At 37.1% G+C, this 22,959-nt stretch overlaps 2 protein-coding genes and 1 pseudogene across 4 annotated transcripts; 1 reads left to right on the top strand and 2 right to left on the bottom strand.

Annotated features, from left to right (window-relative positions):
• Positions 1 to 4,449: 4,449 nt before the first annotated feature.
• LOC104597417 (uncharacterized) lies at positions 4,450 to 5,601 on the top strand. Of its 2 annotated transcripts, none has more exons than XM_010258929.3 (3): positions 4,450 to 4,734; positions 5,051 to 5,278; positions 5,387 to 5,601. In XM_010258929.3, exons 1-3 carry the CDS (start codon positions 4,681 to 4,683, stop codon positions 5,516 to 5,518), a joined length of 414 nt encoding a protein of 137 aa, XP_010257231.1. In that variant the 5' UTR covers positions 4,450 to 4,680; the 3' UTR covers positions 5,519 to 5,601. The 2 variants fall into 2 exon arrangements, with proteins under 2 accessions (XP_010257231.1, XP_010257232.1); XM_010258930.3 differs by having other exon boundaries at positions 4,523 to 4,734; positions 5,399 to 5,601.
• Positions 5,602 to 5,840: 239 nt separating this feature from the next.
• On the bottom strand, positions 5,841 to 15,660 carry LOC104597416 (uncharacterized). Of its 2 annotated transcripts, XM_088891416.1 has the most exons (9): positions 15,165 to 15,305; positions 14,873 to 15,076; positions 12,960 to 13,679; positions 8,814 to 8,909; positions 8,653 to 8,736; positions 7,318 to 7,552; positions 7,034 to 7,194; positions 6,532 to 6,813; positions 5,841 to 6,439 (listed from the first exon to the last, which is right to left on the bottom strand). In XM_088891416.1, exons 3-9 carry the CDS (start codon positions 13,647 to 13,649, stop codon positions 6,398 to 6,400), a joined length of 1,590 nt encoding a protein of 529 aa, XP_088747542.1. In that variant the 5' UTR covers positions 13,650 to 13,679; positions 14,873 to 15,076; positions 15,165 to 15,305; the 3' UTR covers positions 5,841 to 6,397. The 2 variants fall into 2 exon arrangements, with proteins under 2 accessions (XP_088747542.1, XP_010257230.1); XM_010258928.3 differs by lacking the exon at positions 14,873 to 15,076 and having other exon boundaries at positions 15,165 to 15,660.
• A 585-nt stretch (positions 15,661 to 16,245) lies between these two features.
• Positions 16,246 to 17,700, bottom strand: LOC148790115 (protein HEAT-STRESS-ASSOCIATED 32 pseudogene; annotated as a pseudogene).
• Between the last annotated feature and the right edge of the window lie 5,259 nt (positions 17,701 to 22,959).

The raw sequence follows: 22,959 nt of genomic DNA, 5'->3' as shown, positions 1-22,959 counted from the left end.
TGGACAAATCTTTCTAATCTGCGCATAATACTTTGGAATGTTAGGGGTTGTAATAACCCAAATACGATGCGATATCTCAAGTAATACTCTCAACCCTGATATTCTATTCCTATCGGAAACCAAATTGAGCGAGAACAAAGGAGCTGCTCTTGCTAAGAGATTGAAATACCAACATTATGTGAAAGTCTATGCACAAGGCAAATATGGGGGTTTATTCTGTTGTTGGAAGGTTGACTGTTTGCTCACAGTGTTGCATAAGAATGAAAGGCTCATTTTATGTGAAATTGCAAATGCAACCTGCCAACAATGTTGGTATATTGCCTTTACTTATGGACACCCTAATAAACCCAAATGGACCCAGTTGTGGTCCTCCTTTCTATCTCTAAGTTCTCTTCAGGATGCAAGGTGTTGTGTGGTGACTTGAATGATACCCTTTATAATCAAGATTTTGTGGGTCATAGACCTCGACATCACACCCCATCCCAATCTCTCACCCAAGTGGTAGAACATTTTAATCTTTCAGAAGTCCATAGTAGAGGGCCCTACTATACTTGGTCGAACAATCAGCATGGCCAAAATAGGGTAAAGGAAAGGTTAGACAGATGCTTAGCTTCTCCAAAATGGCTTCGGTGTTTCCCAGAGGCTAATGCTTTTACTAAATTTTCCTTATATTCTGATCATGCAATGATCATTTTAGAGACGCACTCCAAAAAATTAAAGGGACCCACTTAGTTCCATTTCCAACCAATGTGGGCTGAGGAACAAGAATGTGAAAAAAGAATTACAGAAGAATCCCCCCCCCCCCGGAACAGAGCCTCATTTGGTTACATCAATGATAGACTAAAGCTTTTGGAGGAGAAAATGATAGCTCTTGAAGCAAAAAAATCTGATCCCACATCTTCAGAGGAATTCATTATTTTGCAAAGAGATTATGAGAAGTGGCTTAGGAGGGAGGAATTATTATGGAAATTAAAATCAAGTTTGGTTAAAAGAGGGTGATCGCAATACTAAATATTTCCATCACATGACAAATTTTAGGAGAAGAATAAACTACTATGAGGGGATTAGGGATGTTGAAGGGAATATTCTCTCAATTGATGAAGTACCTGGAGCATTCAGAAGATTAGCAGAGTCAATAGCTGGACAAGAGCCACTGATTTCTTTTGCTGAGTTGGAACAATTACAGCTCCCCATCCTAACCCATGAACAGAAGGAAGATTTAAAAAGAGTGCCATCCAGAGAAGAAGTTTGGGAAGTGGTTAAGAAAATGAAATCAAATTCGGCTCCTGGGCCTGATAGTTTTTCCCCTTTTATAAAAAATATTGGCATATAATAGGGGACGACATATATGAGATTGTGGCCCATTTCTTCAATACAGTTGAATTCCCTCATGATATAAAATGTACTAATTTGGTGTACATTCCTAAGAAAAAGAAGGTTGAGAACATCTCTCAATTCAGGCCTATTAGCTGTTGTAATGTGGTTTACAAGATAATTACAAAATGCCTTGTAAATCAACTACTGAACAAATTACAAGATTTGGTAGCAAAAAATCAAGTTGCTTTTATAAAGGGTAGACAAGGCCTGGATAATATTATCTTGTCTCGTGAGTTGATTATCAAAATGAAAAGGCATAAGAAAGGAGTTGGATGTGTAGCAATTAAAGTGGATATGTCAAATGCCTATGATAGGTTGAATGGACATTTCATTATAAAAGTTCTTCAACTCGTGGGTTTCCCAGAACACTAGTGTAAACTCGTACAATAGTGCATCTCCTCTCCTTGTTTCTCGGTTAAGGTGAATGGAGTTGTCTCAGATTTACTCCAACTCAAGGCAGGCATTAGACAGGGTGACCCTTTTTACCATTTCTCTTTATCTTAGCTATGCAAGCCCTATCCTCTCTTCTATTTTAAGCAGAAATCCAAGGCACTTTAAAGGAATTTAAGCTTACAAGACAGGCCCCCCAAATAACTTATCTGCTTTTTGTAGATGAATTTAATTTTTTGTAGGGCTGAAGTAAAAATGTTACAAAACCTACAAGAGATTATAACCAAGTTTGAAGAATTCGCAAGAGAGAAAGTGAACTTACAAAAAAGTTCAATCTTATTTAGTAGCAACATACATAGAAGGAAGCGAAGATTCATCACTCAAATGTTGGATATGAAACAAATGTGGATAGGAAGAAGCAAAACCAAGGCATATAAAGACTTGCTGGACAAAGTTAAGCAAAGAATGTCTCTATAGAAAGCATCTCTTCTTTCACAAGCGAGGGGGACTACAATGATCAAGTCAATAACCCAATCTCTCCCCATATACTCGATGTTTTCTATCATCCTTCCCAAAAAGATTACGTCTGAAATGGAAAAACTTTGAAGATTCTTTTGGTGGAAAGGAAACTTAATAACAAAACTTTACATACACTAAGTTGGGAGAAAATGTGCAGATCAAGGAAGAAAAGAAGACTTGGATTTAGAAAGTTAAGTGAGATGAATGAGGCATTGTTTGCTAAACAAATTTGGAGGTTTCTAATAGAACCTAAGAGATTGTGGGTAAGGGTTATAAAGGAGAAATATTTGCAGAAAGGCTCCATTTTCACGATGCAACCAAAGCAAAATGATTCCCTATGGTGGAAACAGATCTTGGCCACAGCCAAAAAGTTGAAATTTGATTTCATTTGACAAATAAAGGATGGTAGAAATGTTAGTGTCTTTCATGATCCTTGGATTCCATCTGTTCATGGGGGATATACAACACCATCCTCCCTTTTTACGTGGTGAATGGAATAGGCAAGCTTTAGACCAAGTGTTAGATGCTGAGGTGGTGAGGGAAGCGTTGAAAATACACATTGCTTTTCATGTAACAGCAGACCAAGTGTAGTGGAAGCACTCTCGATGTCATAAATATTCTATTAAGTTCGCATATCAGTGTTTCACAAGGAACTATCCTTCATCTTCTTCTCATACAGTTAAATGGAACAACATATGGGCCTTGAGAATCACTTTTAGGTTCCAAATGTTCATTTGAAAAGTTTTTTGAGAGGCAATACCCACAAAAGACAAGTTGTTTTTTCTCAATAATGAAGATAGGTTTTGTGTTTTATGCCAAAAGGAGCTGGAATCAGAACTATATATCTTTTGCATGGGCAATTTGGTGTGGTTTATAGTTGAATCTTTGTCTCCCTACTGATGAAAGCACCTCCATTCATGACCACATTGAAAAGTGGTTAAATGGACTTCCTACCCAAATTACAGAGTGAAAAAAATTTTTATTTGGTGAAAGTGCCATTGCGCTGAAATGTATATGGGATATCAGAAACAAGAAAATACATGAAAGTCTGTCCTAATCCAATCTGGGTAGTTAAAACTACTCACAACTACATTATTTCACTAGAGAATCCCCCACTTTAACAAATCCAGGAGGAATGGCAATCAACGTCTCCTTATACTCTGCATACAGATGATGCTTTCTCTTATTATTCTCATCGAATAGCGAGTACTTATGTTCTTCTTTACAAGATAAGAGGGTGATGGCAGCTGCAGGTAGTATTGTGCAAGCACAAGACAGTTTTTCTGGGGCTTCAAGAAGCAAAAAGAAGAAATATCAATGTCATCACTATTTTTTGTGATGCCATGGGAGTAGTCGACACCTTACATTGCAATACTGTAGATTGTATTTGGATCAATAAGTTGTATTCGGATGAGTTCTACTCTCTTACGAGGTCTTTTGATGTATGCACAGTTAAGCATGTAAATAGACAACAAAATATGCGCTAACTCATGAAGTAACTATTCAGGCCTGTAGGAGGGGTTCGGTATTGGTCTTTCAATTACACTCCCAAGGACTTGATCTATATATAATTTGAGTTTTTTCTTTTTTCAAAAAAATAACCCGGTCCATTTATACATTGGACATGAATGAAGCCCAATTTCACTTGAGACGGGCTGAACTGGAGTACATATTTGGACAATTAGGAATGGGCCCTACCCATTTTGATTGTAAGGCCTCTTACAACCATCTACTCGGAATAAATGGTGGAGCCCATGGTTTCTTTCACTTAATTATCCAACTCAAAAGGTAAAGCCAGCTCAATCTCCTTTTGGAATTTTTCTCCGTTCAAGGAGTAGGCCTAACATGGGAACACGTATTTCTATTATCCTTTTTGAAAAAAAAAAAAAAAAAAAGAAGACGAGTTCTTGATTCCTCGGCTCTCCACCATTGATGATTTGAGGAGCGAACAGCGAAGACTCGTGTGGCGTTAAAAGAAATCAGACGGTGCAGAAGTTCCCAAAAAACTATTGCACAACAATTGAATTGGAATCGTCTACGGTTCTACATGTACAAAATGGTCCAAGAAATCTTGACAACAAGATAATGCGTTGGCCCCACTCAACTAGTCGTGTCTCGACATCTCTTTCATTTGGATCGGTGCACGTCGTTGATGAGGTGTCTAATAAAAAGAGGTCCCACGACGTCAGCATGATCAACATTATAGCCGCTGCTCACTTGTATGCCACGTGTTTTATGCACCGGATGTACTTTTTGCATTTGACACGTGTACTCCAATTTCATTACAAAATCCTCCTTGCCCACCTTTCTCAAGAGTGAGTCAAGACCGAAAACCCTCATCAGATTCTCCTTCTGAATAACTTATTTTTCTTTTTCCGGCGAAGAACTCCGGTCATGGCTTGCACGGAGGAACCCATTCTCTCTCGACTGGACCGCCTCGATAACGTGGTAAGTAAGAATGAGATGTTCCATCTCTTGTTTGAGTGCCTAAAATGCGCCATGGGAGTAGTACATGGCCTCGTCCTTTTGCCCCCGACACTCTTTTGGGCCGGTGGGTGAGAGGGACTGAGATAGTCTGTCTGACTCTTCCATTTCTTCCTAAGTAGACCGAGTCAGTCTGGTCTACCTCCATGGCGCAAGATAGGGATATGCTTTGCCTCCTCCTTCTTCATTCTTCTCTCTGAATGGGCCCTAATAACCCCATCAATGCGGTTTTTCTTGGCCCATCTATCTGTTCTGAAGTTTGATCGTAATATGGTTGCAGTTGAGGCACTTGGAGGAAATTAGAGGATGTAACAGGTGTTCAAAGAGCTCGTATGAATCAGCAACATCAAGTGGGCCCTTAACGAGTGATGGAGGCAACTCCTCCGTCGATTTCTCCCCCAAGAGCCTAGAGAAGCACTGCCGTCCCATTGAGCATGTCATGATGGAGACGGAAGCCAAGGGTAGTCTCATCGAACGTATGGACCATGTGGAAGACCGTCTACTAAAGGTAGGCAAAATGCCATCCTGGCCGTCTGATCCATGACCTAAGAATTGTTGAGTTCAGCCATTCATTAAGCTAACGGCCTAATGCTCCTTGTTAATTATCTCTTATTAGCTGTGCTTGCAGTTGGAGGTAGCGAAGGAGAAGGAGAAGGAAGATGAAAAGTCTGAGAAGAAGCCCCACAAGAAGGGATTGAAGCAACTGGTCAAATCATGTGTAAAAAGAAAGCCCAAAACCAAGCACTGATGACATGCTGCTATGTAATTTTGTTGTATCACTTTTTAAAGGCTAATGTACATGGGTTTGATATATATTTTTTTTGGCTGTCAGTGCGTTGAGCTAAGGTGTCTCTCCTGTCTCTCCTTAAGTCCAATTCATACAATGTATGGGCCTAAAGGATGTGCCCAATTGTCTGATTCTAAGCTATAAAACTGTTTCATTGTTGTCGTCGTGTCAACCCAACTTTATCTAACCAGTAACCACGCCAACGCGCGCACACACACACACACACGCATGCTCAAGGAGAGTAGGAAACCCCAGAGATGAATCAACAGTCCAGAGACGAGAATTGAATATTGGGCATCCAAAATCACAGTTAATTTGAAGACAACCGGTCAAAAATAACTTAAAACTGTACAACTCACCTGACAGCGTATCGTGCCTGTTGTCTCTGAATTTTCATTGGGATCCCGATCAAACACATTTGCCACATTACACATTGTTACAAGAAGGAATAGTACAGGCCAAAAAACCAAACAAGGATAGTACTGCAAAAAATGATGGATACAAAAATCGGACTCAAAGAAAATGAATATTAGCATGGGAAGGATATCTTAGGAGAAGACTTGGCTGGTTGAATCAGAAAGATGGGCGGGGCCTTCCTTGCTCGAACAAGAAACATCAAAAAATCTGGCATGGCTTCTAAGTGAATGGAGATTGGAATTGGATTCACATGAGCTGCTGCTGCTGAATAAGCCAGAGCATCAGTCGGCCCACCATGTCCTCGTCGCTCAAAAGGGAGTTTGGTGTAATCTTACAAAACACTGATTTCGGAGCAAAAAATGTACCCGGTTGCTCTTCCTGGTATTTTTAAGATTAGTGGCCGAGGAAAGATAGGTGATCATGTCATGCTGTTGCAAGTTGTTCCAGCACTGTTCTTACTCGGAACTGCAGGACTCAAATGTTTGATCGTAATAATTAGAAGATTTGGGAAGAACAATTTAGGAATAATAATTCTCATGTTATGAGTGCAGGGTTACCTTGGCATCCAAGCATGGGTCGTTAACCATACTCTTTATCTGAGAAACTATGCCAGCACTCCGCAGCTTCACAATGCGAGCAGATGCACCGGGACTTTCTGGGTGGGTGAGATTTACTATGCACCATACAGCAGCGGTGCGTAGCTGACCATCACTGTCCTGCAAAAACTTCATGACAAAAGATTGGGTGCCTTCGCCTGCTTGAGATTGAAAGAGTTGGTTCATCACGGCTTCTTTATGTAACTCATTTCCACTTGCTACGTTGCTGAGCACGTACATTCCCTACATGACAAATGGGTTGCATGGCACATCAGAAGCCAGAAGAAAAACAGATTAAATCCTTTGAGGTCTTAGGACCTTCCCCTTTTCACAATAGGAGAGAGGTGAAGAGAATCCTCCTTAACGTTTCATTTCTCGAGCACATCTTCGTAAAACTAAATAAATCTTATTAAAAGGTACTAATCATATAGCACAAAGGCAAGATGAGAAAAAAAATGATAACCTGAATGCAAACTTCTGATCTTGAACAGCTTTGCAGTTGCCTTGCAACAGCATTCATAATAATACCATCCTCTGCAAATACATGTTCAATTGAGCTGATGCGTCCATCAACAAGATTGCGGACAAGTGCTAGACTTTGTTCTTGGATAGATAGCTCTGAGTCTGTAGTGTAATGCAATTTTTTTTATGCCATAGCGTAATGCAATTAGAAAGTTTCATTTATCCGAATACATATTGAACTGCTATTAAGCATGAATAATCAATGAAACATGAAGATAATGTTACCATATATAAGGCTGACCAATCCAGATGGTGTCAACTCCAGAATAATGCCTTCTTTGTGACTGTTGTCCGCATGAAACATCAGATTCCTTAAAGCCCATACAGCATTTAACCTGAGAGTTGAATCCATTGATTTCGTTAGCTGAATAAGCTGTCTCACACCTCCACATTGGATGAAAACTGATTTACGGCTTGCAAAATCAATTACTATGTTGCTAATAGCACCAAGAGCGGCAACCTGGAAAAATATATTATCGTTGAGGTAGATCAGAAAATATCCCAAATTTCTAAAGCACTAACCAGGAAACCTCTTTTATATACTTCTAATGTCACATATACTTCCATCATTCATGGAAAAATTTCAGCCAAAATACCCTGCAATGTGTTTAGCATAAAGTCTTCCTTCTAGGCATCTTTTTTATCCATAACCATGTTTTGTATTAAATGAAAACCAGAAAACTTCCCTTATATCTTGAAAAAGATACAGAGAGAAATACAAGCAACAAAAGCTGGAAGAAACCACTATTTTAGTACAAAGAAGAATGAACTGAATCATTACATCGCCCCATAACTCTTACTAGGCATCCTTCTTTTTTTTGAAAAAGTAAAGTATCCTCGTATTAAAGGGAGGGAGAGTTTCCCTCCAAAATCAAATCTTCACAAAAAGAGGGCTGCTTACTAAACCCAGGATATAGGTGATCTGTTGCCATTGTACATTAGCCAGATGAAACTGCAAAATCATGGTTCACTATAATTTATTGCCATTGGTTATACAGAGGTCCCCTCCAAAATCGTTATAGGCATTTTTCTAGTACAAAAGACTTGAAATTTTGGATGCCATTGTTAGTATGTGGCTGATGTGAGCCAGGGAAGCAAATATGTGGCCAATCCAGATGGTCCATAAAATTTACCCACAGGCTCCTGTTGCTATCCTCTATTAGTGGGGTAAATTCAGCCCCAAAACCCTTGTCACGTGGTCAAAATAAACTCTGCATTTTGGACAAGTTTAAGATTAAAATATTAGAAGTTTCAACAGACAATGTTACTAACAAAAAGCAGGGCACTGGGCTGACGTGGACTAAAGGACTGAAGAGGTGATTGATTCAGAGGATCGAATAAATGGCTCCAAGTGGCCACATCATCCCTCCACATGAGAAAGAAAAGACAAGTCATGTAGGGAAAAGCTCTCCACTTGACCAGATTAGTGAATGTTTTTCTACACATGCACACATACATGTATAGGATCAATCTTTTTCTCATGCTTGACAGCCTTGTATATATCCAATTTAGTAATTATAAAAATAGTATAAAATATTACTTAATACTTAATATAACTACCTGAATTGATGTAGAAGAGTCATGTAAAAGATGAAGCAAGGGAGTGATGATAGTTTCATTCATAAAACGACCTGCACTCAAATTCTGAACATCATCTCATTAGCAAAATATTAGCAAATCATTAAGAATTTTAAATATAAAAAGTCAGTATTCATGCAAACCTTAACTGACCGAGAGATGTTTCTTATACACAGGCAGGCCACAGCCTGCACCTCTGCATTCTCATGACTTAGTGCATCAATTACCAAGTTCAAAACCTATTCCATTAGAAATGAGTTAGGGATGGCAAGGGGAAAATAAATATTGATGTATTACTACTACAACCTTGGATCATCTTAAAGTAACAGTACATCATTTATTTAGTCACAGATGATCACTTTGATATTTTCAAGTGAAAATAAACAGCCTAGATAATGGAAAAAACTGAAGGAGAAAAGTTCTAAGCAGCAATAACCTTGATTTCCTTAGAGTTAATTAAACTTTTGTTTTCTCCATAGGATGCATTTGTCTTGATATAAGAAAGTGGAAAACAATGTTTTCATTGTAGATGGAGTGGAATTAGATATTGAAAAATTTCCCACCCCTTTAAATTGAAACAAAATTCAGCCATGACGGTTTTGGAGGTTAACTTGTAACAGAAAAAAAAAAAAGCCTAAATACTGCCCAAGAGAAAAGAAAAAGAGATTGGTCAACCTTCTGGTCATATGATGCAGTCAGAGTAGGTTAAAGCCCCTAGGCATAGGCATGAGTACACACAAGACTCCCAGGTTGCCCTTGGGCCCCAAACATGTAGAGGTCTTCATGTTAAGCCTAAGAAAACTATTCTTGCTATTCAGCATCCGTAGTACCCAGAGTCCATAACCAACAGCTTTAGGAGGTGTTTGGTTTGTGGTTGTATTTGTGTTTTGTTTGGTTCATGAATGCAACCACTGTTCTGTATCCTATCTGTATGCTTATTGCTCGTTCCGGAACCAGCAATAATGGTTCCAAAACCAATAGCATCCCTATTTTTCCAAAGCAATGTTAGATAGTTTTTGAAAAGCATGCCGATGTCATCCAAATGATTCGGTGTATCACACTCACACCGTATTCCCATCCTTGCAATAGGAAACCATGACCATCATCAGTGGTGGAGCCAGGAATTTTCTCGGGGGGGAGGGGGGGGGAAGAGATGGGGGAGAATGGAGAATGGAGACCAGGTGAAATTTTATATAGTGCACCTACGAGAAGTATTGTCCATCTCAAATCCAACCTAAAAGTTCGGTTTGAAGTTTCTCTTTAAGGTTAGGGTTGAAAATATGAACCCTATTTAACTTCAGGTTGGACTAAGATCGAGGTATTGTCCAATCCGACCCTACAAAATAAAGTAAATAAGTCATTCCAATTCAGGCCTAACCTGAAAATCCAATCCAAACATATAGGATTGACCTGAAAAAATTAATAATGGATTAGGTTAAAGTTAGAATTGGGGTTTCAACAAATCAAATTGGGTCAGGGTTGAGATCAAGTAACTTGGCTCCACCCCTGAACCTCATGCTATATTATTCCATATTTTAAGCATACCATAAAATGATGAACTAAGATCCAGCCCAATTGGACCCATAGACAATTGATTAAAAAAAAAACCTCTATGACCAAAATTTAATAGTGATAGATGAAATTCTATACATGTAGTCATACAGAAAAGTTAACTAATTTAGTCTAGAAATTGAACCATAAATAGAACAGTGGTTGTTGTATTGTGTGGTTCAGAAAATAACCACAACCATGTGAAAAGAACAGTTTACATGGTTCAAAAAGTTATTGCCATTTCCAAAAAAAAGTGGTGTGGTTCTAGAACATAACCATCCTTTTTTTGAACCACAAACCAGACACCACCTTAGTCTTTAAATTCATGGCCTATGGTTAAAGCCTGTTCAAGTAAAAGTAAGTTCATTGTTCAAAAATCCCTAAGGGAAACATTGTAAATGATTTTTCTTTTTAAGAAGTAAGATATTAAATTAAGAAAACAACAAAATACGGTGATGTTTGACAACATGGTTGGTTTTGCTTTTGAAAACAAAAAACAACTGCTACATCAGCAAAATTAATAGAACTTGATCTTTCCCTGCACAGCATATGTAGAGTGCATCAATTATTATTCCCCTTCTCACAAGCTTGTTGGCAGGTAGGTATCATTCTAGAAGAAATGTTCTTAGAAGATATTTATAATTTTTCTTTTTCTTTTTTGTAGGAAACTTGTTAGGCAAGCTAAGTTTCTTTTTCTAGCCTTGCTTATAAATTGTGATGTATACTATTCTAACAAAGTAATGGAAACTTGCCAAATTTGTTCTGCAATATGTTTTCTTGGAAAAGAGAGATACTTCTTCCTCCTGGTGGTGAGGCTCCACCTTTCCCCTTTCCCCCTCTTGGTTGGTGACTGGTGAGACTCTAACAGAAGATTGAAAGGTAGCAGTGATAATAAAAGTTTAAAAGTTATCCTTCTCTCTTTTTCCTTTCTTCGTTTCTTCTTTATTTTGTTTCCTTTTTGTGCAGAGCACCATTAAAACACCTTCAAAGCTCTTGCAAGTCCAATAACTTGAGTAGAAAGTCACCTTGGAGTGTGCAGCTATGCAAACACCCTTGCTTTGGGTTCTATAGCAGTATAGCTGCAACATTATAGGTAGGGGTGCAAATGGATCGGATCATGATCCAATCCGATCCGAAGTCCGACCCTATTTTGTCAGATTCAGATATCCTCATTTCGGATCTTCGGATCGGACAATAGGATCCTATCAAAAATTGGATCAACATATATATGTTATTTATTTATTTATTTATAAATATATTATTTATATTGCATTTTTGTAATTTATTATATTATTTATTTTTTTATAAAAACATGTATATATATATGATGATGAAAATAGTTGAAAAGGTACTTGTATTTTCTGTTTTTCTTTATTTAAATTGTTATATTTTATTTTTCTTTTAATAATTTATTAATTTAAAAAAATTAAATCAGATCCAAATATCCGACTTCCTCATTGGATTTGAATTCAAATCCATGTTTATGAGATCCGATCGGATCTGCTCTTAATAATATCGAATTGGATTTGGATATACCCTTATCTGGATCCGATTCAATCTGTTTGCATCCCTAATTATTTCTTGGCAAGAGTGGATTGGAAGGAGTGAGTTGTAGTGGGGTTATTAGATATTGGGATAGTTTGTGATCATCAATAGCTGTTATATGTCTTCCTTTTCTACATTTTTTTTTCTTTTTGGTTAAGACTTCTCTTTAAATGGTAAGCCTTTGGTTATATGTCATTCATTTATTTTCAATAAAAATTTGCATTACCAGTCAAAAGAAAAAGAAAATAAGACATAGTAAAAACAAACTCCAGTAAAATGGTAAGGTAGAAAAGAAAAATATTTATTCATTCAGATTTCAGATTAAGTAAACATGTACAAGTATGATAATTGTACAATAAGTCACTATACAAAGTATATCCATTCAGCACCAGTTCTGCCTGAATTACAAAACAGAGTGGCAGGGTCAAAATAACTATGAATGACACCCTATTATATAGTCTTTATCAAAAAATAATAATAATTATAATTATAACCACCTATCATATAGTATGATGGCTTCATGGGGCTACACAATGGGAGGTAGCCTGTCCCCCAAGATCCATAACCCCCCTCCCCCAAACCCTGGTGAAGGTGGGATTCAGTCCCAAGTCTCCACTAACCAGCCAGAGACCTTACAGCCAGTTGGCCAATTCTAGTATGATGAAATGTACTCCAAATCCAATTTGAGTTGGTTCTTCTATCAAAATTTGATGCACATAAAGTTCCTATTACAAAGAGTGAAACTGCATTCTAGTAATGAGATGGAACCGCCATCCCATTTAAATTGATTGTCTAACCACATTTCAATTGTATCATGTATGATGTATCTGACTAGGATATTCTCCTTTTACAAAAAGAAACATCCTCCAAATGATCCTCATTAAATGAGTTTTCAACATGTTCTTTACATTTTTTAGTTGTGAAGTGCCAATTCCAAGAAAAACAGAAACTGATGTGAGCCAGCTAATGCTTCAAAAATTGAAAGATCAAGTGTGATAGTCATTCAGCTACCACAAATAGAAATTCATGTTTTTTGACGACTTCTGTCATTTAGCACAAAGAGAATACTATGACAAATGACTGAACCATTCAAATGGTAGAATGAGCATGCAGGAGATGTTGTTCAAAAGAAAACTAAAGAGCTAACAGGTAATCAACCAGTGGAAATCAATGCATTCTGTGAAATAACAAACCTGCAAAGAAAGGAACCTGGACCTGCAGCTTTCCAACTTTGAGCATAGTTCAGCTAATGCTAGCAATATTCCGTGGAAACGTTTTGCCTGTACTGGACCTTTGTGCAACAAGTTGCAAAGTTTATCAACAGTATCAACCTCAAATGCTAGTTTCTGTACATCTTCCTTGTCTGCAATCAGAGATGCCAAAGCAAATGGTGCTTCCTCACCAACCTGACCAGGCTCTTCAAGAAGTTCAACTAATATCAATATCAATTTGGTTTTTATTCCTACACCTTGAAAATGACAAGGAGAAGCATTCCCTATAATAATCAAGCAGACACAGGCAAGAAGTCTTGTCCGAGGACTTCTTTCCTTTGTAAAATCAGTAATAATACTCAAAGCTCTTCCATTATCAAGTGCTACAAACTTTGAGATGACATCCAAATTGTTTTTGAGAACTGTGGCTAGGGAATCTAAACTAGCATCCCTTTGATTTAGAGAACCTTCAAGCAGACTGACAAGCCTACGTAATACCCCAGCATCACACAACAACTTTTGCTCATCACTTGTCTCACAAGAGTGTGTTATGATGCTTGCACCAAGTTCTGTAACATTTTCATTCTCATTGTTCAGAAGTGAAAGAAGGAACTCCAACTTTTTCTCTTCAAGAAAATGATATTTTGGAGCCAGTTTTGATTGAAAAATCATTCTTAGAGAGCGGGCACCAGCATCCACCACCTGATAGAACATTAATAAAAAAAAGTACAAAGTGACTTTGGGCAATTCAAATAGGTAGAAGGAAATTAATTCAATTAAGTACCAAATATGTAGCATAGTAATAATATTACAATAAGGAACCTGCCTTGTGATTTTCGTCAACAAGGTGGGTGCATTTTTTTATACAAGCCTGGGTATTCAGGCAAGGGGTCCAACCAAGGGCACCTGTACTTTGAAATTTATTATGCTAAGATTCTTCTTTTTTGTTGTTGAGGGAGGGGAGGATTAATAAGAGATTGAGAGATTTAAATATTAAGACAAATTAGGGGAGCAATAAATAGCTTTTAATGCACAAAGAGGAACCAGATGCCCCTTTTTCAGTCAAAACATCATCTCTATCATTGACCCTATGCAACATATAGACATGTCATGGATCAAATCTATAATAATTTGTATTTCTCCATGGCACCTCCATCTTACTGACTATTGAGGCCTATGGAATGAAATTCTTGGAGATGCTTTCTACTAGTGGAGAAGTAGAGAAATAGGCTGAGTTAAGCTCCATGCTAATACTTTATTTAGAGTCACTGCACATGATAAGACCATATGAGCATTCTTGAATTGGAATAAACTTGTTCAGATTCAAATAGTTCTGAAATTCTTGATTTCCATTTTGCATGAGCAACCTTCAAGGTATTGGTGTCCAATAGTTCTGACACCAATTACCTTGTCTTTTGCTACCAAAATTTAATGCTAAGTCCACCATGTTAAGCTTATCTTGTATTGATGGATTCAAGTCTGGATGATGGAGGAGAGTTGGACCAAGTTGTCAAACCATTATAAAAATAAAAAAGAAAAGAAAAGAAAAAAGAAATGATTCCTGGAATTAATGGAATTAACTTAAAGGATATCCAACGCCCACAAATTATAGCTGAGAACTGAAGGAAACCATAAACTAAAACTTCCATCAAGTTCCATTTAGTTGACCTACTAATCTCCTCCAGAATTCCATTCTAATAACATCTTCCCAGGAATCCAAATATCTAAATATACTTGAGTATTCTACATAATAACATCCGCATTTCTTTATAGTTTAAAGGAAAAAAGTAAGGAACGAATTACAAAATCAAACACATTTGCTTCTTCCAATCTCCATTAACCTTCTTTCATTCAATTATAAGTACCTAACTCCAATTCTGAAAATTGCAACTGACCTCCACAATCACTCAGAAGATTAAAAGCTCAATTTCGATGATACAGAAATAGCTACTCATTCGTCTTGTTCGATCGTTTATTCATCAAACAATCAATATGAAGTCTCTTACAACCAAAACTTCATGCATTATTAACGTTCGGTTTCCAATTTAGCGTGGGAGCAACGGTTAGCACAAATAATTGGTCACGCTATGGTTAATTCTCTGAAATTCAAGAGTTCCTCGTTAATTCAACCATTTCATAAAAAAACGAATTTTATGAACAGAGATAAGCTAAGTGAGTTAAAACCACCTTCTCGTCTGGATTGGAGAGGATGCGAAAGAGGTGAGGAAACGCCCCAGCATCGAGAACGGCCTTGACACCGGCGTCAACGCCGCAGGCGAAGCTGCCGATAGCAGCGGCAGATTGAACAAGGAGAGAGGCATCGGAGTCGTCTGCGGTAGCGAGGACTTCGGCGATGGTAGGGACGGCCCCGAGCTTGATGTAAGAGAGCTTTTTGGTTCTGTTGCCGATTATCTGGTTCTTAATCTCTCTTAGGGCTTTTAGCTTCGCATCGCCCTCGCTGAATTTCAAGCGAGCGATCAGGTCTTCCGGCCGATTGGTGGACGCCGACGTAGGCATGCTCGCCGGAATTGAGCCGGAAAAAGGACTCGCGCAGGATCACACGTGTGGTTAGTCGGAGATTAAGATGGTGATGAGAGAACGGTGTGAAAGACAGCGAGTTCCCTTGCGAGAAGTTGATTTTTGTTATTTCAGTTTTAATTGTTGGGTTAATTACAGACTTCCACCATCTACATCAGGGGTAGATTGGGTAGTAACACTTACCCCGCGTACGGATGTCAACGGGTCGGGTTAATGTTACAAGCTCTCACCGTTTGGTCTGAATGGATAGCCCGCTGTAATTTAAAAAGTTAAAAAAAAAAAAAAAAAAAATTAAATCTCTTAAACTATCGCTATTGTTTGCGAAATTGATATTTTTACTGGTTGATTATTATCTAATGCTATTTCTATTATTTTTAACAATTGACCAACTCTACCTCTATTATTAGCATCATCCGTTAATGCTTCATCATGATTTATACACATGTAACCCTATGTGATTTATAAGTTTGTTTCAAAACCCAATATTACTGTCATCCCCTAAGTCTCCACACTCTCTCTCTTAAGCCCCCCCCTTTGCCTCTTGTATATATCTCTCTCCTTTCCTCTCCTTCTCTCTGTAATTCCGCTCTAATCAAAGTTCTACTTCAAAGATAGAAACCAAAAATTTTCTCCCAAATAAACAGAAAAGAAATCCAAAGCAAAACAAGAATAAACCCTACAAATCCCAACTCTCCTGGAAGATTCCCGGTTAAGAATCTGGAACAAGATGAGAGATCAGTGGCCTAACAAGCCCTGCATCTGGAGGTTATTAGAATATTTTGCAGAAGATGTAATTTAATGATATTACACTTTGATTCGATGGAGGGCTCAAAAAGAAGAAAAGAAAAAGGAAAGGAACGAACAACCGAAGCCCTACAATCGCAGGAGGCGAGCGTGAGAGAAAATTTGTTCAGAGGAGGATAGCCCTGTGCAAAAACATTGTCTTTTCAAGTCATAGGCGAATCAGCGTATCTGCATACATCATCAGCACCAATCATGATCATGTCTGCTCCGGCTTCCAAGCATCTCTCTGCCCTTCTGATCAGCAAGTCACATCCTCAACAATTTCATATGTTCGAGGAACTGGAGCTATATATGCCCTATATGCTCTATCACCAGCTACTGGGATGTCAGACTTGTTGAACTTCATTGCAAATTGAGGTTTTGCTTTCAATCCACCACTTTGAATCAGGCGCACAAATCTCAAGAGAGTTTCTTTAGAAAGGCTAAGTATCCCTGCATTTAGCTCAATTGTGTCAAACCCCAGATTTTTGCATTCCTCCACATATTGTTTGAAAGCAGATGGTCCTCCACGAATCAAATGTTCAGCCCAGTCTTCTGTACCAACCTCCAGCAAACTTCGACCCATCAACAAAATCTCCCATACATTCAAAAATATCTGAAGAACATTTTGGCTCAAAAGAATGTAATGAAATCCTGTCTCCGTGATGCTATACCTCCCATTGCTGGAAGGAAATCCTGTCTCCAACGCCAGCGGTGGCGTCCGTATTTTGGACCCCTGTCTCCGTCTATAACCTCTTCCTCATTAGTCATTACATAGTTATCAACGAAGTGATTGGTAAGGCAAAGAGAACAAAGTTGAGCCTCCAGATGTCGGTCTCTTTTCATGGTCGACTGTCCATCGATGGGGTTTTATTTTGAAATTTGAAGGATAGTGAAGGACAAATTTTATATTTCATTTCGTAAATATTTAATCACTATGTCAATTTTTAGAAACAGTAAGAATATTTTAAGACAATATGTAAATAGTTAGTTAATAGTTAATTTCACAAGTTCAACTGCTCGGGTCAATAGGTTACTGACCAAATCAAAGGTGAAACAGAACTGATTGCCTACACCGTTTAATTTTCCACAATTTGAAAACCATGTAACTATGGCTTAGGACAAATTTTTTAAATTACCCCTAACTTTTAAAAAATTGACTTATTTACTCTTATTGTTTGAAAATTAACTTAAAACATTCTTAATTTTTTTACAATCGATTAAATTCTTTTACCGTTAACATCTATGAAAAAGACCATTTTATCTATCATTATTCATTAATTTTTTAAAATAAAACATTTGAATAAAAAATTATTTTATTTGTTGTATCTTCCTAATCTATTTAATGCTAGCCAAATGTAAATTTAGCACTAACTACTGAAAATAAACATTACCTACGCATAGTTTATGCAAATCGCCATTACATTTGGGAAATCCATAGTGAAGAATAATAGAGGGCAATTAGTGAAGAAGTCCCTACAGTTGCCGTTCTTGTCCACTTCAAACAATGATGGAGGGACAATAGGGAGAGAGAAGCGGAAATCTCTTCGTCGACGTCGGTCATAGAAGAAAGAGAAGAGAAGCTCAATTTTTATTTCCTTCTTCTTCTTCCTAGAAGAAAGAGAAGAGAAGCGGAAATCTCTTTGTCCCTCATTCTATAGCAAAATCCTTCTTTCAAAAACCCCTATATTTTCGATCAGATTAGGGTTTCGAAAGTCTTCATCATCAAAATCTCGCCCGATCAGAATCTTTCGTGGTTGTGAAGCTTTCTTTTATATTTTTAAGGAGACACAATCTTTTAGGCCGTGAAGGTTTCTTTTCAGAACTTTCAAGGAGAAGAATGAAGGAGGATAGAGGATTGATAATTCCCCTGGCCACCCGTCTTCTCATGTTTTGTATATCAGCGAAAACAAAAAGTTCAAATTTCTGGGTATTTTGCAAAGACCCTAACATAATTTAATACCAACAATGGTGGAGGTTTCTCTGTCCCATAGTGTGCTGAAATAACAGAGCAAAAAATGGTGAGCTCTGTATTGTAATCTGCAAAGAATGGTGAACTTTGTATTGAAATACGGAGCAGGAGGCAAGAGAGAAGATGGAGTCAGAGAGGAAGACACGGAATCGAAGACGGAGTCAAGAGACAAGAAACGAAGGCGGGGTTGGAGGTGAAGACGGAGACCGAGATGGAGGCGAAGATGAGTGCAAACATAAAGATAAGGGTATTTTAAGAAATTTAGAAAATATATAGTCACGTGATGTCATGTGAACGTGAATGGGTGTTTTTACACAATTGTCGAAAATTAAGAGATATTTTAAAATAATATGTAATCAGTAATGATAGAATTAATCAATTAACTAAACTACAAGAATAATTTAAAAAATTTGCCCTATTGTTTAATGATGGACTTATGGTAATTACAAACCGACCAAAGTTCAAAAATTGGGAAATATGTAATCCACCAATATGAAGCAATATGTTGCAAATTTTAGAACATTGGTTATAATGACCTAATGGGCCAAGTAAACAAAATCCAAACTTAACTCAGACTAAATGATGAAAACCTTAACCCAACCCTATGGTCGGGCCAAGCTGGGTTTGTAGTTTCATCCAACCCACTAAACTTTCATTTGACAAAATCCATCCTAAACTTTCAAAATCCATCACTTTGCATCAACCATTAGCATTTCATCAATTAGTTTACTCCAAAAAAACATTTGATCAATAATTAATTAATATATATATATATATAATTTTATTATATTATTTCATTTTATTATTACATATATAAACAATTATATACATCCAAATTCATGTAAAATATTTTAAGATTTTTTTATATTTTTTAATTTATGTTAAAATTTTCGTTATTTTTTCAAAAAATTTTAAAAAACATGACTTGACCATGTCTACAGCCCAACTCGCCCCAAGGCTTAGCCTGTGGCACGGGCCTACACGGGTTCGGGCTCGAGCCGTGGGCCATATTGGGCCGACCCACCAAAATATCCTAGGGGAGGGAAGCACGGCTCATGGGCCAACACAGCACGACCTGCACTTTTCATGAGCCGCATGCGGGTCGTGTCGTGCCGACCTAGCATGGCCCGATTTACACATGTAGGTGATTTGTTGGAAAAATATGTGAATAGAAATAATGTAGGTTTTTGGACACTTGGAACTAATAGAGTTCAAAGTGTTTTTGCTCTTCATTTTCGACCATATTCACTCTTTTGCCTTTCATCTCAATAAATTTGAACAACAATATATGCCAAAATTGTACTCAATATCATCTTTATCATAACTGTAAAGTTCTATTATCTCTTTCACTCTTTTAAGTTATGAAAATGCATTAGGAGTTTTGGTTTCACATCATGCTTTAGTTTAAAATTGAGTTTCTTTGATAATTATTTATGTTTAATTAATTTTAAGCAATTAGGGTTTTGGTTTAATAAGTTTTGATTTATAAGCTTCAAGCACTTTTCATCTTTGGGTTTAATTCGATGTTCAATCATGTGTCTTTAATAGGCTTACATTTGCCCAAATCAAGTTTGTATTTGTAATGTCTAAGCCTTTTTTCTGGTGTTTTGTAATTTGTAAGTTCTCACACACCTAATTCTTTTAACCATCAACAAAAAATACCATAAAAATACCAAAACTTAATGCTTGTTCTACATGAATATCCAAGTTGCTTGCTTTCAACATCTTGCTAAGAGCAAAACCCTCGTGCTGGTTTGCTTTTGGCAACCTCTAGGTTTGGTTTCAACATCCTGCACTAGAAAGTTGAGAGCAAACTCTCTGCTGCCAGGCTCTTTAGTTGAATTGAATCTATGTCACTTCGTTCCAACTAGGATTAGTCCTTGCATTTTAATTTATGACTGGCACAAAGCATTGTGGTTGGTTCCACAGCCCTCTAAACCATTGTACTAATGTTGTAATATGGAGTTTTTTTGCGTATTTATATACACACACATTACATTATATGTCAAATGAAATCCTTGATCATGTTTTAAGTCAGTTTTGTTTTTTTTTTAACATTACCACTCACACTCAACTAGGATAAAGTAATTGAAGTATGATTTCATTTTGGGACAATCAAACAGATTGGCACTAACACAAGCAGTTAAGAATCAAATAAGTAGCTACACCCAACTTGATTAAGATCTATATCTGGTTGTGGTATCATTCCTTGGTTCAAATATCCCATGCATCGCACGGGCCATTCTACTAGTCGATGATAAAAGACCTAATCTTAGATAACAGAATAGTAGATTGTCATTAGAGATCCTCATGAACCCATTTTGAGACCAAAATATATAGCAACACAAGCATTTAAAAACTAACTCCACTGGTGAAGTTTTGGCTAACAAAATTGTTCTATAAATGGCTATGACTTCAGCTTCAACTGCACAGTCAGAAGATGTGAGAAACTCCTTGCAATAGCCTTGATAAATTGTCCATTAGAAGTAAAACAAACACAACCATACTTGCTATTGTGAGAGTTAACAATTGGAATTGCACATTTTAACTGTTGATGGAATCAATTTGAAATATAACATTATCTTTAGAACTAGAGTCCCAAACCAAATTGCTTGAGCAAAATCACAATCAGAAAAAAAAAATGTGCCAAGGACTATCCACATACCCCATAGTTTAGATTACCATAGCCTAACCATGTATCAATCTCCATTAAAAAGGAAAAAAAAAAAAACTTATATAGGTAACTTTGACTCTTTGAGATCCCAAATCCAATAATACTTAGTTCCTTCCATGATTTCTTATAGAGAATGAAAATTCTCAATTAGTACCTTGTACTTTGGGCCTAGTGCCACTTTGATCCCCAAACTTTAAAATATGACAATTCAGTACTCGAACTTTCAAAACGTGCCAATCTAGTACCTACTGTTAATCAACCCATTAACCAGCCGTTAAGTGGCATTTGAAAGGACATAAATGCCCTTCAAGTGTCATTTAATTCTCTTTATTAATCATCCAAATGTTGATAAAAAATGAACAGTCCCAAATCCTTGCCTCTTCTATTCAAGAAAGTTGGGGTCACATCTAGATGGTTGATAAAGGATTTGGAACTATTCATTTTTTGTCAATGTTTGGATGATTGATAAAGTGAATTAGATGACACTTGAAGGGCATTTGTGTCTTTTCAAATGCCACTTAACGGTTGGTTAATGGACTGATTAACAGTAGGTACTGAATTGACACCTTTTTTAAGTTTGGGTATTAAATTGTCGTATTTTATAGTTTGGGGACCAAAGTCACACTAGGCCCAAAGTATAGGTAACTAATTGGGAATTTTACAACCATAACCACTGACAATTACTTTCATGTTTTAGAATTGGAATTAACTTAACATGTTCAACCATGTCTGGGTTGAAAAAGGAAACAATTTAAAATCATCCCAGTCCCATGTAGAATGCTCATCCATATTAAGTTAATTCCAATTCTAAAACATGGTACCTTCCATATTGAATTGTGATCATTCACTTTTACCAAATAGCCTAGCTCCCTATGAAAATTGGTTAGAAAATTTGAAACAGATTTCCAAAGAATAATCCCACTAGACAACTCTCGAGGAAACTTATGAGTTTAGATTGGCGCCACATGTAGCGCACCCCCCACATGCATATCTCATCATGTATTGGAAAACATCTCCCATACTTGTCATAAGTAGACCTATTCATGGGTTGGGCTTGAGCTTGGGTTATCAAAATTTGAATGGAACCGATCCAAAGCCTTAATCCAACACAGTGTAGAGTTAGATCTAAAGCCCGGTCTGTGATTAGGTTTAGTCATGGGGAGATGTTCCTAATACACTATTGGATTATGCTTGTTGTGGGGCATCCATGTAAATTCAAAACTTATCCTTATTCTTCAATATTTGCCATCCAAATTCTAGTTTAAAGTGAAGATTTATTAGGTTGTGTTTGGTTGCAGTGCAAATTTATTTGCATTAGTATAAATGCATGGAAGTGCAAATGTAAATTCTTATTTAATTTTGTTTTGGACTTTACTTTATTATACTTCATATCTTAATTTACTTTATTTGTATTGCAATCAAACAAAATAAGCTAAAATTTGAAACCAAAATATGTCAAAATTTACACTCAAATCATTTGCATTGCCATAGTTTTGCATCAGTACAAATTTATTTGCATTGCAACCAAACACATCCTAATAGTGACAAATTGCCAAGCAAACTGCTTAAGCAATGCCTAATTAAACACAGTAGCTAGCGTTATGAAATCCTAAGCCACTTTTAGATTTGGGAAGGCATAATTGATCCAAATAGCACTGATGGGCCTTTTCTTTCCCAGATTAACCGGACTACCAAAACCGACGTTGAATCCTGTCAATACTTAAAGGAAATCGAATGGTTTTAGGCTGTGTTTGGTTTGAAGGAAAAGGTAGGGAAAGGAAGGGAAAATTAGGGAAACCCATACAAGGTTCGTATATGTTTCCTAAACTTTCCTTTCCTTTCCTTTCCTTTCCTTTTCCTTCAAACCAACCACAACCTTAGGGAAATTGTCCAAAACCCACCATCACTTTTTATGAATTCTCTAAAACTCACCACAACTTTTCAAAACGTCAAAAAACTCACCATGTCAAATGAGTTTTATTTTCCAAAACTCACCTTCCGTTAGTGCACTGTTA

Source organism: Nelumbo nucifera, chromosome 7, assembly GCF_055504915.1.
Source record: "Nelumbo nucifera cultivar China Antique chromosome 7, China Antique-T2T, whole genome shotgun sequence".
Classification (NCBI taxonomy): domain Eukaryota; kingdom Viridiplantae; phylum Streptophyta; class Magnoliopsida; order Proteales; family Nelumbonaceae; genus Nelumbo; species Nelumbo nucifera.
Note: the sequence above shows the minus strand (reverse complement) of the source record. Positions and strands in the feature narration are given on the sequence as shown.

What these genes read in the sequence shown, in the direction of transcription:
- LOC104597417 (XM_010258929.3), top strand. Translation starts at nt 4,681, where the DNA reads ATGGCTTGCACGGAGGAACCCATTCTCTCTCGACTGGACCGCCTCGAT. An exon ending in TGGACCGCCTCGATAACGTG is followed by an intron (nt 4,735 to 5,050) that starts GTAAGTAAGAAT and finishes ATATGGTTGCAG; the next exon opens with TTGAGGCACTTGGAGGAAAT. An exon ending in TGGAAGACCGTCTACTAAAG is followed by an intron (nt 5,279 to 5,386) that starts GTAGGCAAAATG and finishes ATCTCTTATTAG; the next exon opens with CTGTGCTTGCAGTTGGAGGT.
- LOC104597416 (XM_010258928.3), bottom strand. Translation starts at nt 15,494, where the DNA reads ATGCCTACGTCGGCGTCCACCAATCGGCCGGAAGACCTGATCGCTCGC. An exon ending in ACATCTCTCGGTCAGTTAAG is followed by an intron (nt 8,737 to 8,813) that starts GTTTGCATGAAT and finishes GATGATGTTCAG; the next exon opens with AATTTGAGTGCAGGTCGTTT. An exon ending in ACCCATGCTTGGATGCCAAG is followed by an intron (nt 6,440 to 6,531) that starts GTAACCCTGCAC and finishes TGAGTCCTGCAG; the next exon opens with TTCCGAGTAAGAACAGTGCT.